The sequence below is a fragment of the Accipiter gentilis genome, chromosome 9 (assembly GCF_929443795.1).
Source record: "Accipiter gentilis chromosome 9, bAccGen1.1, whole genome shotgun sequence".
Classification (NCBI taxonomy): Eukaryota; Metazoa; Chordata; class Aves; order Accipitriformes; family Accipitridae; genus Astur; species Astur gentilis.
This window is the reverse complement of record NC_064888.1, coordinates 36,118,560-36,135,638: the sequence shown is the minus strand read 5'-3', so window position 1 is coordinate 36,135,638 and position 17,079 is coordinate 36,118,560. Positions and strand designations below refer to the sequence as shown.

The 17,079-nt window shown below is 39.7% G+C and overlaps 1 protein-coding gene across 2 annotated transcripts in view; it reads left to right on the top strand.

Annotated features, from left to right (window-relative positions):
- HSPA12A (heat shock protein family A (Hsp70) member 12A) overlaps window positions 1-17,079 on the top strand; it is a 63,252-nt gene that overhangs the window by 28,790 nt on the left and 17,383 nt on the right. For both annotated transcript variants that reach the window (XM_049809573.1, XM_049809575.1), the window contains exon 6: window positions 348-464. In XM_049809573.1, coding sequence (XP_049665530.1) covers window positions 348-464 — 117 coding nt within the window. The remainder of the gene's footprint in view (window positions 1-347; window positions 465-17,079) is intronic.

The following is a 17,079-nucleotide window of genomic DNA, read 5'->3' as shown; positions in this document are numbered from 1 at the left end:
TTCTTCAAGCTAACAGCAAATCCCACACTGTGACTAAGAATGTACATAAACATTCTGTAATATTCAGCAGTGAATGAGCCGCTTTTGGAAAAACTAACTTTTCTACTTCATGTTAAGCAGTAAACTTTTCTATAGGCCTCCTTGAGAAGGCATCAACCCTAATCCCAGCTTTTGGCACAATAAAGCATTCTTGACAGGTTGGCAATAATTCTGATTTGTAGCATAGAGGTAACAGGAAAAAAATTGAAAAGAGAAAGTTACTGTTACTAGAGCTAGCAGAAAATAATGTTTTCTTATAAAGTTGACACCCATCATTTTGCATTCACCTCTATTTTCCTTTTATTTAGGAGCTCAGTGACCAAGGAGGCTCAGACTTTGAAAACACTGAAGTAAGATGGGTCATTACAGTGCCTGCTATTTGGAAGCAGCCTGCAAAGCAGTTTATGAGACAAGCTGCCTACAAGGTAAGATTACAGGCTGAACATAGAATTGCCCCTTTAAAGCCCTAGTTGATAGACTAAATGATAAACTGTATTTGGGGCAATTAGCTCTGGTATAAACTGTATAAAAATGGTCTAGAAAAGAGTGAGACTAGAAACATTTAAAGAGGTGTTAACTCTACAAAGCAGTAGCTTTAAGTCATTCTTAAATGCCTTTTTCTTTCTATTTACTTTTATATATTGGTCTCCTTCACTGCAGACTCTGATGTTTTAGTCATCTTGTACACTGTATTCCTGCTGAATTCAGTGCACATGGAACAGATGCAGTTTTGAGACCCAAGGGAAAGCTGATTTTAACATACTGGGCACAGTTTTGTTTTGTTACTTTCTTTAGGTCATCACAGACTTTTAAAGCGCAAAAAAAAAAAAAAAAAAAAAAAAAAAAAAAAAAAAAAAAGGAAGAGGAGGGAAAGCAAAGATCCTCCTCGGTGGGACTTATTTTCCAGTTCCCATTTTCCCACAGTAGGAATGAAAGGACTGTGAACCGGATAGTCTGGATATAAAATTAAATTCAAATGTTATTTTCACCAGTAAGAGGCTTATCTGCATTTAACTCTTTCCCCCCAAATGCCCCCCAAATATTCCATATGCACTTTCCATATGCATGTCCTTTATTTCAAATTCAGTTTGTGTCTTTAATACATGAGATGTACACATTCTTCTTTTCATCAGGATATTCATTTTCTGTTTTTTTTTTTTTAATATTATTTTTGGTCAGAGACTTGCGTAACCCATTGGCAGCAGCTCTGTGATGCACAGTTTATAGAATATCTAGTAGTTCATGAGTAATTTGCAGAGTGCTCCTGGGAAGCACCCAGATTTTTCTAACTCTGTTTCTAACTATCTCTAATGTTGAGCAACATTTTTCTTAACAGTCTTTATTGTGGGATTGCTAATGCTAGTGCCAGAAGCAAAACACTCTTAAAGTTCTGATGGAAGGACACGGTTGTAGGTAAATCTGAAACACTAGAGACCCATTCATTATCTTTGTATATTGTTGTCTGCCTGCTGTCTGTGTGCATGTGTGCTCGTGTACTGGGAGCTGTGTAAGGAGCAGGGCAGGGTAAGGTAGATCTCTTGGCATTTCTCATTTGTGGCACAATGGAATGTTGTTAATTAGTGTCTGTGTCTGTGGTTGTGTCTGTGATTGTGTATTTTTATCGGCAAGCTTGATAAACAGCAAGGACTGACAAGGCTTTTAACTCGGGGTGTATGATCAATTGCTGGAAAACATGAGTTCAGGGGAATAATTGATGTTTACTTGACACACGGTTGATTTTTTGTAAAGTAATGGGGATGAAGAAGGAAGTGCAGAAAACTGAGAATTCTGCATTGGCATTCAGTCTTTCATATTCCCGTTGCTGGATCCAACACATTTGTCAAACCAATATGTACAGATGGATCAGAAGTTGCAGCTCTTGTTTCTAGCTATTGGAACATGCAAGCATCTTGAAAATGAGAGCTTGTCATAAGAGTAATTGGGGCATCGAGTAGATAAAAGTGTGAAAAGGGAGCAGTAGAAACTTTGTTACTGGTAACACACTGAAGTACTACCACTAGTCTAAGCTGAGAGTTAACTAGTGGGAAATGTTAATGAGCTGTAGAAATCTGTGGCAAGTGACATAGCTCCAAGAGAACAAAAATACTAATGGCTTCGCTCATTGGTTCACAATGTAAAGACTTGCCTTTCTGGAATGGTTAAGTAGTTGTCTAGGCAAAGCTAAATATTGCATGGAATTAATAAAGTCAAGTAAGTAGTGTTGTAGGTCTGCTTCTGCACTCAACATCCATCAGCTTTTGTACAGCCTACAATCTCAGTGCATCTCTGACATGCCCTCATTTCTGTTTTGCCTTAAACAAAACATTGCTAACCTGGAACTCTTAATCTGCCCCAGGGCTCCTGTGACACCCCCTTCCAGCTGCTGTGCTGCTTTCTCATTTGAATGAGTAATCTGAGTGTTCCCTTCAGCTCACAGTTCTTCTCTCTTCCATCCAGCCTATCAAAATCCTGCTAATGCTGTCTGCATGACAGCTTTTCCTGTCTGTACATACTGCTGAGCTTTCATCAAAGCTGTAACTGATTTTGCATCTTGGTTACTGCAACATCATTTCCTTGGCTTTGGCAACTGTAATCTGGCCTGTTCTCTATCTCTTCAGAATATTGCCACTAAAGGGTTTTGTGGCCTCACATTTGACAGGGAATCAACCTACATTTGACTCCTTCATTTGTGTCATCTCAGACATAAGCTGCATGTCCTGGACATGAACATCTGTAATTCAAACTCATTTTCCTCCTCTGAAACCCCCTCTAAAATGCTGTTTTATTCACGCATACAAAAACTTGACTGATTAACCTACTGATATGTGAAAACTGCTCCTCATTGCTTCTTGCTGTTACTCTGCCTGCCCCATCTGTATTCATCTATTGTGCTTTTTGTATCCTTAACTCTTTTTATACTTGAGTCATTACCTCTTTGAAGCAGGTGTTTGTTTATTCTCATTTGTCTTGCTCTCTGGGCCCTCCTGAGGGACTAAATCTGGTAGGCTGTAGAGCTGCATGTCTTTACAGCTTCACTTTGCTGAATCAAAATTGCTCTGTTCCTGAATAACAGTTCACAGATGCTTCTTCCTGTCCCTCATGCTTAATTTCTATGCGTCCAGAGATATTTCTAAAGCTGTGTGACACTTGTTGGGGTCTGGTCACACTTGGAGTGAGCTCTGTGGCAAGAGCAGAGTATCATCTCTGTAAGACCCACTTTGGCTTAAGTTTCCTTTCTCAAAGCATGTCTGCTGGGATAAGTGTGCATTGCATCTGTGTTCGTTACATCCTGAATAATGACTCTCAGGATGCGTTAGTCAGGTTTGCTATTGTCCCCACCAGTAAAATATAAGGCACCATAAATAGTGTTAACTTTTCTTGTTTCCGTGTCCTAGTTGTTCTGTTTAAAATTTTTTGCTTTGGTGTAGTTGTCAGAAGTGCTGCATTTACCAGTATTAGAAGGAATACCATTCTCATGAAGAACTCGCATCGTGAGTAATACATTCAAATTGTTGATGTATTTTCTTATTTTGGAGACCTTGGCAGCATGGTCTGGTGGGACAACATGTAGTAGGACTCCATCCTGCTCATTTGGGTGGGACCTGCCCTTATTCTTGTCCTTGCAGAAGCAGCCAAATGCAACTACCTGCACTGGCCCTGAGGTTTAGACCCTAACGTGAAAAGATGGCTTAGGTGTGGAGGCAAGCCACTTCTTGCTCGTGAACATGGCCTGGCACTCACTGCCTCATCAGAATGGTGTGTGAACATGGACACAAAACCAGGATCCCACCTCTGTGTCGTCTGAGGTCCTACTGACACAAGAAAATTCAGTGTTTTCTTAGTTTTGTATTACTGATGACAAAAAAAAAAAAAGGTGTGTCTTCTAATGGAAAGGTGAAACTCTTAACAGTATTCAAGGTGATTTGTGTAGAAATCCATTGAATCTAGGTAGGCATGAATAGTTGGTTCAGTCTTAACAGCACTTTGCTGTCTTAATATATTACTATGAGCAGCACTTTTAATCCTTTACCCAAATGAAATTCAGGCACTGTAGATTGTTTATTAGAGGAACACAGCATCCAATATTCTTGGCAGAGTGTTTCTTTTTAGTAAAGGCATTTTTCCAGCTCATCTTTTAATACACATTCTTTGGGCACAGTAAGTGCAGAGCAGAATCTGCAGGCTGGAATTCCATGAACATGCCAATAGGAATAAGGTTTTAAGGAAGAGTTTGGAGTGTGACAGGAGTATGTGAATGCAGAAGCTATAAAATAAGAAAGTAAAACATGGCACACCAAATGCACTCAAGGCAGAGCAAAGGAAAGGGAAGGATAGTGCATTTTTGTAAGCTTGCCCCAAATGTTCTGTAGGCTTACAAACATCAGTCAGCTGGTCTACTTAGAGATATTGAGAGTTCTTTTTCTTTTTAATATGAACTGTTGATATTGAAATGGAATTCTAGAGCTCTGGAGTAGATTTATCTTTCAATTACAAATAGCAAATAAAATCATTTGCATGTTAAGCTCGTATAAATAGAGAGGCAGTCTAGGTCCAGTGAGCCTGAAATTCCAGAGGCTTTCTTTAACCAGCTCTTATGCTGAATATTTATTAAAGTTTTCACATCAGTTTCATCATTGAATGCGCATGATGAGAATTATTTAACACGTTGTGTTCCACGGTTACATTACATTGAGCAGTACTAGCCTGCTCTGTAGAAACCTTCGGAGAAAAGGAAACACATTTGGTGAGAGAGTAATGTGGTGACACGTAAAATTCCTTGCTAATAAAAACGTGATGCGAAATGTGTTTGGTTTTTAAAAAGATGACTAGAGAGACTTAACCAGATCGATATCTGTGAAGCTGAGGTACGCTTAACTCCTTTCTAAGTATTATCTTTGGTACATAAAACACACACAACTGAAATTTATTTGTCTAGGCACAGTGTAACAGACTTCTGCTATAAACTACATAAAAAGGCAATGGATGTTCAGGCATAAGCAGCACTGGGAAGCTGGTGATTTCTTTGAAACTGTACTTGTTAGTGGAGGCAGATGAAGCAGAAGTGCGTTAATGCATCAACCATCCTGATTATTTGTAGCTTCTGGGGTTCTCTTGAGTCCATGCTTTCACTTTTGTGATATTAATATCTTTTTAATCGTAAGGATTAAAATGTTTATTAAGTGATATGATAGGGAGGGTTCTGCATCTTGTAGCTATGTTTAATTAGGAAAGGATAACAAATTGAGGAGTGAAGATTACAGAGTGGGAACTCAGCACAGTGGGAAACGTGTACTAATTGATCTTGGTTTATGCATTTTAATTACCCAGCCAGGTTCAAGCGAAAGCAGAAGCAGTTGACAAAGCCATCTGCTAATCCAGTTCTGTACATTTCTGTTTGTCCAATTCTGTGGCACAAGTTGGAATATTTGGAGGTTTTCTTTTTATTTTGCTAAGCAAGTAAAATAGGAGGTTTTTGTAGCATTCCAGGTAAGATTAGGTAGATAGAGCTGTGCCTGTCTTAGAAAGCTGTGGAACATGTTTCTCAGGATCTTGGAAATTGCCTGAAAGGGCCCTGGAACCAACAGAAATAGCAAAAAATTAGAATCTTCCCTCTGCCTGGCGGAAGGACTGTGCTAGATGGGGTTTTCCAGCCAAAAGAAGAAAACAACAGTCTTAAAGGCTTTAAATTACAATCAGGAGGAGTGGGGGGAGTGATAGAAGTCCAGAAACAAATATAAATCAGTGTGGACAAGGTCTAAAACTAGCGGGTAGGATTGTCTGTAACAAGTTCATAGAAAGGACAATGAAGGAGGATAATAGATAGGTCTAAAAGGCATCTTAGATGCCAGTATTCAATTAAAAAGACAAGGAAAAGAAATACAAGCTGAAAATATTAAGGTAAAATCAGAAAGCCCAAGGTACAAAATAAGATGCAACTAACAGAAAATAGCAAGCATATAGTTTTCTCGGTGAAACTGCTCTCAGTCAGGGCCATTCGTGTCTCTTTAATAAAATCAGCCTGAGCCATAAGGACCTACAGTGACGATATTTTGAAACAAATGGAAGGGGGGAGCCTAAGACACTAGGAGAATACTTAAATAGGAAGAGAGTCAGGCTTTGCTGTTGTGGTAACTGGAGCATGCCCATGGTACAGAAACCATTTCTAGAATAATGCAACATGAAAAATTGAAAAGCTTATGTGAATTTAATGGCTTCATTTTTCTAATGCATGCTACTCATAAAATTTGCAACTAATGTCCTCCTGCACCTTGGGGGATATAATGTAATGCAGCAAAAAATTCTTGGTAATGCCACTTTGAGCTAAGCTTTCATTTACTGCACAAATGTGATCTGTGGCAACAGTCACTTGGGAGTGAGCTGCAGCAACGTCACCCTAGTGGAAGTATGGACTCAATGCCACTGTGGTCCCATTTACCATCAACCTGTCAACAAACATAACCTCTCTTGTAGCACGTTATTGTTTGGCAGTATGTGAGTGAGCTTCAGTAATGCTAATTTGGATTTGTGGTCCCAATACCTGTGAAAATTTTGGAGGAATGAAAGGGCAGGGGCACAACAAAACAAGCAATCTGGAGATTTTGTGTAGCCTGTTGTGCAAAGAGAAAAGTTGGTGATTTCAGAGTCTTGTGTTTTTTCCTTACCTTGTGAGGCATCCAAGATTCTTCCCCTTAGAAAATTGTGTCTACGTATCTTGATGACTTCTGAGACCAAAGTGTGATAGACCAGAGTTGATGTCCTAAGTAAGGTCTGCTGCAGTTATTGGTGTTCTTTTCTGTCTCACAAATACAGGAAATCCTTCTCTCTCTCATGATTACCCAGAAAGCTTGTGCCTTGCCTGTATGTGGCAAATCATCTTTCTTTCTTATCAGTGGTTCACAAAAGCTTTTTGAGGAATAGCCACAGGTAAACTGCAGAACCTTCTCCATGCATTGTAAACAGAAGTGGTTTTAATGCTGCTTCATGATCGTTAGCCAGTGTTCGTAATTCAGATATTTCCTTCCTTATGTTCGACTTTCCATCCTCAAGGCCTGCTCATCAGCACATGCTACAGTACTAATTTCCAAACCACTCTGCTCAGATGTATTCTTGGATTCATCCATCTCACTGTTATAACCTGTGAGTGTTGTTTCTCTGCAAACTACAGAGCTCTTCCCTAGAAAAGTGAAGTATAATTGGAAGAGGACATTTTTGAATTTACGATAGCAACAGGAATAATCTTCTCATTATGCCATGAAGTAGGACTTCTGTATCTCTGTTTCTGTCTGGAAAGCAGCCACTTCTAGAAATTCAGCTCCAGTGGGCATCTTCTAAAGGCAGTGGAGAACAGACACCCCTTCTGGGGGTAGGTGAGCCCTCATTTTCTGTCTTAATAAGGACAGCAGAATCTTTTTTTCATTCGGAGACATTCGGGGCAGACCGCCATACAGTGCAAAATGGCAACTGAATTTTCACACCACTCCTCTCAGTAGGTAGCAAAAGGCAGCTGAAATACTTTGTTTCTACTGAAAGTGTTCTATGGATGCACCTCCTGGTGATGCAGGTTCCAGTACAGGGGAGAAGAGAGAAAGCAGGAGGCTTATGACAGGGATATAGGCTCTGTGACTGCATCAGAAAGCATTCGGACAGCAGCGTGTTTGGAGTTTTGGGTGCTGTCTTGTGCTGCTGGGAGATGTGGCAGCCCTTCCCATCTCTGCACAATCTGTTCAAAACAGATGTGAACGCTCAGTGAGCCAACACTGCTCCTGTGGCTGTGGCTGGTGCAGATCTGAGCCCAAACTCATGAGCTTGCTGAAGTATGTGCATGAAGAGGGGAGTTAAAGACTGATGGGGTAGAACAGGCAGTGGTATGTGGCAGTTCCTCCTGACCCTCTTCCCAGATCCTCCCACAGGTGCAGTACACACATTTTCCTACATTTTTATCTCCAATTTCCATCTCTCACCTTTGCCAAGACAGAACAGAAGATTCTTTCCTTCCACATTGGCCCTCAGGTCTGCAGGGCTCTGTAAAACCGTGAAATCACCTCCATGGGGAGTTGAGCATGAATGGTCTTTTCCTTTGAGAAGTAAACAAATGACCAACAGTCCTTCAAAAATTAAAGATGTATTTTTTCAATGAAAGAATAACTTTAGGATAAACAGCGTATACACATTTTACGGTGATTTCTGACAGGTATAAAATAGTTCAAGATTGTCCCAAGGACCTTTTTCTTTGGGTCGTAGGACATGTCTGCTAGTTTTGGGGTCGGGTGACGTTCCCCTGTCAGAGCTGCCACAGTACAGTTTTAAATTATAAATTTCCTCAGGTTTTTGAACTAAGACAGACTGGTTAAAGGACTTCATCTGACTGTGAGAGGAGGGTGACATTTTGGAAGGCTTGACAGAGAGGAGCCCTTTTTGTCATCATGGTTGTTTTCTGCAAGAAGTCGCATTTACCTTAGCATTTGGACTAGAAGTATAATCTTAATCCTCGTAACAGTTATATAGTGAATACTGTATTCTTTCAATATTCTGCAATTCTGCTAGTGTCACATATAGGGATCTGACAATATTTCCCATTCTCTGTCCTCTCATTGCTTCTATTGCTCAGGAGAACTTCATGTTTGCATGAGTAATACTTCACAGAGCTCAGAAGCCTTTGAGACTATCTGCTTCTCTTCCTTTGCTGGCTTCCATTATGCATTTTAGGAGTTTCAAAAGTTTGTACTATATCCTACATTTAGTAAATTTTATTGTTTTATAAATTTAAAAAGGGAAATTATAATACAAAATCCAGAAGACCTCATGAGTATGGGTTTTAATAATAGAATCAAACAGTGCTTACAGTCCCAAAGAATTCCAAGGTCAGGTTGAAAATACAAAGAATAGATTATAAAAATAATGTATAAAATATAAAGTATAGAAATGCACTGTTAAAGCAATCTGTGCTCTTAGCTGGGTAACAGCAACGCCAGGAAAAATAAATTGAGGCAGTCTGACCATGCTTAGCAAAGGCGTTTATCTCAATAAGACAGCCTAGCCATCTATAACAAATCAGTTCATCTAATCAGTGACCACACAAATACAGCCGTTTTCACTGTAGCCAATGCAACTCCACAAAATTCATTATTCAGAGTGTGCTGAAAGTAAAAGTCACAATTCATTACAGTTCTAGGTGCCTCATTTATCTTCTTGATTTTCAGAATGGGATAATGCCAGAGTTTCTAAACAGCCATTAGGAGGGAGCAATGTTATAGGCTGTACTTTATTTCTTATCATAGGAGTAGCTTTATTGATAGGTTACTAAACAGTAATGAAATGAATTCTGCTTTGGTCCAAACCAGCTTGCTAAGTAGCATGATCAGGTATATGTATGACGGATAGCTTGATTATTCAGAGTCCAAGCATCCCCCATTCCAACGAACTTTGGCAATAGCTCCATTGTAAACCTTGGTATTGAGTTGGATACTCAGAAATTGCTGAATTTGCTTTAGTGGATTGTTTCACAAAGTTTGGTCTAAGTGACTTGCAAAATGTTATGTGGGGAGCTTGTAGCAGAGCTGAACACAAAAGAATTGAGCTTCAAGTCCAGGTCTGCTGTTTGTATTCTCATCTTTTAAGCACAAGACCATTTTTTGTCTACAGCCAAATACAGGAAAATGAATTAATTAGGAATTTAATTTCCCTGTCTGACAAGACACTGGACTGGGTGCATCTGGAGGCAGATTGGGTTTTTTTGGTGCAGATTGTATTAGTGTTGTAAACTCAACTTGTGCATCCTTGATGCATTAAACTAACTGCTTTTGCTATATTGAATCAGTTTAAAAAGTGACTGATGGCTGATGTTTAAGGCTAAAGGACTGCTTAGGACTGTTGTGCTCTTTGTATTTTCAGATTTTAAAAGAGTAGCTTTCAGATTAAAAAAAAAAGTGCACTGTGACAAATGTTTCCTTTTGATCCCAAGACACTTAAATAAAAGTTCTAATTGACTGAACTCCACACGGAAATCTGTGACGCCCTGAATAACTGCAGGCTTGTTACAGTGAGTCTGGTACTGCTGTCATACTGTCAGACACGATGGGCTCCCTCTCGCTGATACAGGCAATGATTTGACATGGCATTCACAAAGACAAGGAAGGAGAAAGTGTGTGGGTCTTTGGCGTTTGGGAGATTCCTACCAGCAGTTCTGGTCTTTCTCAGCGTGTAATACCTGCACCATTTTAGAATCATGGAAGCATTCATTGGAAGTGTTTGTTGGAGATCATCTAGTCTGACCTTCCATTTGAAGCAGTGTTATTGCCAACACCAGGTCAGCAGTGGCTTTGTTGAGCCAAATTTTGAAAATCTCCAAGGACAGAGATGCCTCTCTGGGCAGCTGTTCCAGTGCTGCATCACATTCCTAATAATACCCAATTTGTAATACCCAATTTATAATACCCAATTTGAACTCTGCAAGCTGCAATATGTGGCTGTTGCCCCTTGCTATATCTCCTGGCAAGACTGAGAAAAGTCGTGTTCTGCTATCTTTGTAACTGCCCTTCAGATAGCTGCAGGCAGCTATTGGATTCCTCCTTGGCTGCCTTTTTACCAGACTAAACACACCAAGCTCCCTCAGTCTGCCCTTACAGAACATGTTCTCTAGCAGTCCTCCTTGAACCCTCTCTACTTTCTCCATGTCTGTCGTGAACTGAGGGGTGTAAAAGTGTTCAGTTGATAGCCTTTACAGAGCTCATTCTGTAGCTGTTACTCATGGAAATTGGCAGTCATGAATACTTGTACTGAGAAATAACAAGGAAGTAAGTGCCGTAGTAGAGGGCTGTAAGTGATTCTAGTGGTTTCTTCGGAATTAACAATAATAATAATAATAGTTTACACAGTGATTACATATTTTCATCCCAGCTTTTTGAAGTTGGTATCCAAGAATTTGTTCCACCATAAAATTAAGTCTAATTATAAATAAAATAGTAATCTAAGCCTCTTGCCCCTTCAACATATACATTCATGCACAAACTCTTAAATGGGGAGTAGTGTTGCTATTAACTGGAATAAATTTATATCTCATCTGGTGAAGTCCACCACACCAGGTATATGGGTGCAAGTGAGAGGTACCTTATTATCATCTATCCTGATTTCCTGCAGATTAGAGGATTTAGTCTAAAAACTCCCTTCACAGGAGTTCATAGCTTATGGGTTCTACCTTTGAAGTGTGAGCAGCATTAAGTTCAGCCTACGTGAAGGCTGTAGGAAGACTGTGAATTTTCTGTGGGTTAGTTACTTTGTATGAGCTTCTGGTATGGGCAAGCCCATGGAATTCAAAAAGCACTGCAAAGCCTACGCTCTGGTATTTTAAAAGCAAGGAAAAACTCTATAAATATATAGTAACAGTAACTGCTTCATCATGGTAGAAGGGAAGATATCTGGGCTCTCAGAGAGGTCGCAGGATAATCCCAAAATCCTAAGGACAATTTAAAGGCCAATTTTTACATTGGGTTTCATCCTTCCTATGTCTTTCACGTTATTTAATCACTTACGCTAGTGCAAAGTGAATAAATGAAAACTATTACAGGGGTCTCTCAACTTACAGTTTTGTGCCCCCTCCATTAAACCTATGGCTTTTCCACTTTTTACCTTTCCTAATTCATATTTCCCTTGTCTGCAAAATGAAGTTACTACTATTTTACCATAGCCTGAGATTTCATTTATGTTCTTTCAAGCAGTTTTCTCACAGAGAGATGAGCATCTTTGTCCTGTCACTTAACAGGGAAATGTTACAAATGGGGAAGCTGACACTGAAGGAATTCTGCAGCTGTGATAATTATCCACTATGTTCTCGCTTGTGAAATGCAAAATACCAGTGGCACCTGATCAGAATAGGACGAAGGACAGCCTGTGCCACAAACCTAATTTTAGCTCAACAGGCAGCAATAGTGCGAAAATGTATGCATTTATGTACATCTATTATATATATATGCATGTATAGCAGGTGTTGTTTAAGAGAAAGCAAAAAGCTCTTGGTTCTGTAGAGCAAAAAGTGCCTCTGTGACACTGTAGATGTTAGATCTTTGCAGGATCAACCACCACCCAAACATTGTGTTGACTGGATTTCAAAAAAAAAAGAAAAAAAGAAAGATGTTAATTCTCAGTTTTCATCTAGGCTTTTAAATCCTGAGGATGAGTTTTTGAAAGGAGGGGAGCACCCAGCAGCTCTTCCTCCTGTCTTTGGCAAACGCAGCCTCTTTGCTGTGGTCACTAAGAGGAATCTGGGTCCCTTTGAAAATCCGGTTTCTTTTATGGCTGTTGAGCAATTTTAAGAATCTGTCTTTGAACTGATAAGTGGACTGAGCTAAATGGGCTGTCTGGCCTCACTCTGTTGTATTTATTCATGATACTTATTGTGCTGCAGTACTCTTCATCACTCTGAAGACTAACAGCAAAGCATCAGTGTATGTGATGGCGTAATGATTTTCAAACATTTTTTGTGAAGGCTTCTTAAGTCTCAAGGCTGAAGATCTAGCAAAAACTGCATGTGCTGTGCTTTTCATGCAGCTTTGCGATGTCCACTAGCCCCATTCTCTGCCAACCCAGCTCCCCCTTACGTGCCTCTTTGTGATTGGTAATGCTGGGAGTCTTTTTCCATGTTGCTCATCTTCTTTCCTGGCATGCTCTGTCTCTGTAATTAGATCTCAGTCGTTTATTTGTGACATTCCAGTTTGATGCCATAGAACTGGAGAAAGTGCTAGCTAGTGAAAAATGAGGAGGATTAGAGAAGAGCTCACTTACCAGGGCACTAAGTGGATGGTGTTATCATGAATCTCTTAACACAATGAACTGATTAGTTTAAACGGTATAAATTTCACAAGGCACTTAATTTCCAACTGTTGTTTTGTGTTGCCTTGATTCAGTCACACAATACTTTCTTAATGCGGGCTATGCGGTGCTTAAATTGCAATCATGGCTTTCCTATTGTTACTAATTATAATAAATATCTTGGAAAATAGAAAAATGTTGATGTTAATTCACAGCTTCTGTTTTTTTTGGCTGAATGATGTTGTCCTGCAGAGCTTCATTTACTCATGAAGCACATTATCTTTATGGAGCTATTTCATGGACTCCAACTTTTGAATTGTCTCTCTGGTGCCTACAAATGTGGCTTTAGTGGTAAAACAGGTTTAAAAAGTTCTTCCTACTACCCAGAAGAAGGTATCATTACACTCATCTGGTCTGCAGTGTTGCTTCAGAAGTGATTAAAGTAATGCAGTTGGTGGAGGTGGCAAACTGTGAAAACAGAATGGGGACGCAAAACTGTGATGGAGCTGTCCCTGCAGCTTCTGCACGTGCTATGTGTCACATGCAGAAATTGAAGCTTGCTGTTTGGCAAAGAGTAGCATTTGGCCGGGACACTGAACTGTAGTTCTGGGGTTGTGGAGTGAATTCCCACCTTATCTTGGGTTCCTGTGCAACATTAGCCAAGGCTTTTAGTCTCTGTGCCTTGTTTTTCTGTCTGTCTAACGAGGGTGGTTCTTCTCTTGCACATGCTTATCTGTTTAGTTTATTTATGCTACATTTTTGTGTCTGGAAATTATTAATTGTGAATGCAGTGCCTACAGCACTGATGTAGTACTGAATCAGATCTTAAATGACTACAAAATTTATCAGAGCAGTAAATTAGAATTTATCCAATCAGACCTCATTCTCAGTTTGTTTCTCAAAGATCACATTTAACCACCATGAAAGTAATATTGCATATTACTCTATACTTAGTTTACAAAATGTTTTCCTTTAGTGGTTTTCAATGCATAAAGCACAAAGGCACTAGTATATGTGTTCTACAGAAAGGTAATCTGAGCTAGGAAAGAGTATAGAGTCTGCCAGGATCGTCTCGCTGGTTAGTAGTGCAACCAGGATCATCTCACTGGTTAGTAGTGCAACAGAAAGTGAAATTCACTTCTGAGTATAAGCACAGTTCTTATCCAGAGAAAATACATTTTTTAAAATTTGTGAGTATATGTTGGAATAATTTACTTATTCCCTTTGACCCTGAAAGTGCTGTAGGAAATGTTATTAAATGGGTAAAAAATGGATCTCGATCAGATTATTTTCTCTAGTTCGGAGAACTGCCCTGAACTACTCCCTGGACCAAAGGGGAATCAAGGGGTCACAGTGGCCTCTGTGTTCCCCTTGCAGTGGTGAAAGCAGCACTCTGCAAGTTATTGTAAGCATTAGCACTGAAGTAGACCCAGCTGCAGTTTGCTCTGGCCCTGCACAGATCTGATTAATCCTAAATCTGTTAGTGCTCCTTTGTACCTCCATTATTTCCAGTATATACTAAATCTTAACCATTTCTCTTTTACTTTTCGGACCTTTTTCAGAGGCTGTGTTAAGATATATTTTCACCATATTTTTGCCATAAGGAAGATGCTGAGTTTATAATAATATGTACAGCTGCATCTTAACCGGTTGAGGCTTTTTTGCCTGTGTTAACATAACACTGAGGTGCAAGAACCATTTGAATCTAATCCTATGTGTGGGGTAAAATTTACCTCATCCTTTATTTAATTTATTTATTTATTTAATGCTTTTATCTCCCCCCGCCCCCCTGTGCTGAAGAACATAATCAAGGCAGATCCCTCCACTAACAGTCTTTCTCAGAATTTGCCTGTGTGGGGCTGATTTGGTCGTGTGAGCTGCTGCTTTCCCACCTGGCTTGGCAGGGTAGCACTGCTAGCCTGCAGAGGAGCCTAGGGGCTGGCCCACAGCTTCAGTCAGGTTTGACAGCCCTGCTATAGACTATTCTTCCTCCACACAACCTCCACACAACCTGAGGGATGTAACAATCTAATTATTTTATGTACAAACTTAACACAAATACTTCCCTTTTGGATGGAGAAGAGTTCTTGGAAAGAACTGCACAACACAGGGTGGTGTTTTGATCATTGCTGTTGTGCCCCTCGTGTAGTTTCATTCTGCAGGTTTGGCCTTTTTTAATGATCTGGTTCCAAAAGTAAGCTAGACCTATGCAGCTATCTTGTGAAAGTGTGTGTGCCTGCTTGTGTTATCACCCAGTGTTGATGGAATGGCAGAAGCTTCAGAAATGATTGAAAATAGGCTGCTGTGTGTAGGAAAGCATGGTTATGTGCTGTTCCCTGGCAATGGGAAAAGCTGCAGTGTGAGCTGAGAGGCTGCCAGCCCTCATAGCAGTCAGCCATGAGATTTCAGAAATTTTAGTATTCAGAAAACAAGTTTGACTTTAAAGTTTTTTGAGTGAAGAGGAAATGTATGTACATGAAAGAGAAAGAGGGGATTTCCAGGCAGATAAAGCTCAAGGAAATAAAGATGAATACAAAATACATGGGGCTGACTCCAGTTTAACATACAATTCTAATAATAAATCGGTGTCTTAAATTCAACAGATGGAGTACTTTTTTTCTGTATGTGGGGGTTTTTTTTGCACTATTTAGGACCTTAGTAGCAATTATTTTAATCAGTTTTATAGCTCAAGGAAATGGGTGCAGTCCATGTAAGGCATGTTCCTTGTGTTACGAGTCGGTGGTCAGGCTTTTTTATTGTTTGCCTGTAAAAAGATGCCTGATGCATCCTTCTGAAAAAGCAAAAAAGGACATCTAACTTTTGCTTTCAATAGTTTGAAATGACAGTAATAGGAAATGTGTACCTTGTCAATGATAGCATGTTTCCTAATATGCTATTCCTTCTGAGATCACCATGGTGTAATAAATAAAGCCTGATAGAGCAACAGCATTCTGCCTGGCTGTGTTATGAAATACAGGAATACTCCAGCTAAATGCTGATGCTTCTAATTATGGCTGCTTTCAGAGATGGGAGCTTTTCATCTAGGCCTACCTCGTGGCTTCATTGCCTTTTAAAAAGGCTCAAACTACATGGAACATTCTACTATAATGCTGTCTTTAAGGCCATATACGTTACAATATGTTATAAAAAAAAAAGTGCATTGCTTTTTTCATTGTGCGTCATGGCATGTGAGGCTGGGTTTTAAAAGTACTGTCTTTTAATCTGTAGTAATGATGATTCTGTGTATGGAATGAGTGAATATCGTTTAGTTCTCTGGAAATGCTCAGACTGCTATACTGAGCTTTAGTCCAGATCTCACTACTTGCTAATGATGAATTAGTCTAACACTTGGCAGCTGATGCTGTTCAGGGAATCAGTAATGTATTTGTGGTCAGCTGTGGCTCTCGTCTGGTGACACATCTCTAGCTATAAAAGCAGACCAAGTGCGCCAGGTTGAGAATTCAGCTGCATCTGTATGGTAAAATTATTTGTGCTCCAGTATGTGAGGCTTTGAAGCAATTTGAGGTCTGCTGTCGATGATGCATTTTGAACAGCAATGCACTGGCACCAGCTCATAGACCTGTTTTACTGGAGTGAGTGAAAATCTGGGAGTTCAGTTGTCAAAGCATGAAATCCTAGTCCTCAGGCATATAAGCAAAGTCAGTCTGGGGCATTCTTTTAAAGTAGTTCTTTTCATAGTGTTCTTGGCTTCTTCCATGTATATAAGTGCAGCAATGTCCTGCAAATAAATTCATTTTTAAGAACTTTATGGTGTTCAAAGGATTGTTGAAATTCCATGATGGGTTTTCCATGTTTGCGGTTTTGGGAAAACCTCTGTCTGCTGCTTTCATGTTTCCTAAGTGGTGACTGGGTTTATACTGCTAGTGAGTATAATGGGAGAAAGAAAATCTCCTTAGCAGACTGGAGTCAAGACATGGCTCTGTTATAAAGTCTGCTATAAGCTGCCCTAGGCAAAAGCAACATGATGCATCTGTCCCACTGCCAGAATGATCTATAATAATGTTGAATACCAAGACATTGTTTAGATCTGTCCTGTTCAAGTCTGTTAACTTGCGAATCTCTGTTCTTAGTTACAGTAGTGCTGGGGCAGCAGTGGGTGAGGGCATGGAGTGAGGCAGATAGAAAGGAACAGATGTAAAAATATAACAAATTCCCAAACTTCTACTTAATATTTTTGATTAATGCATCACTGTTTCTTTGTGTTGATGGCCTGCT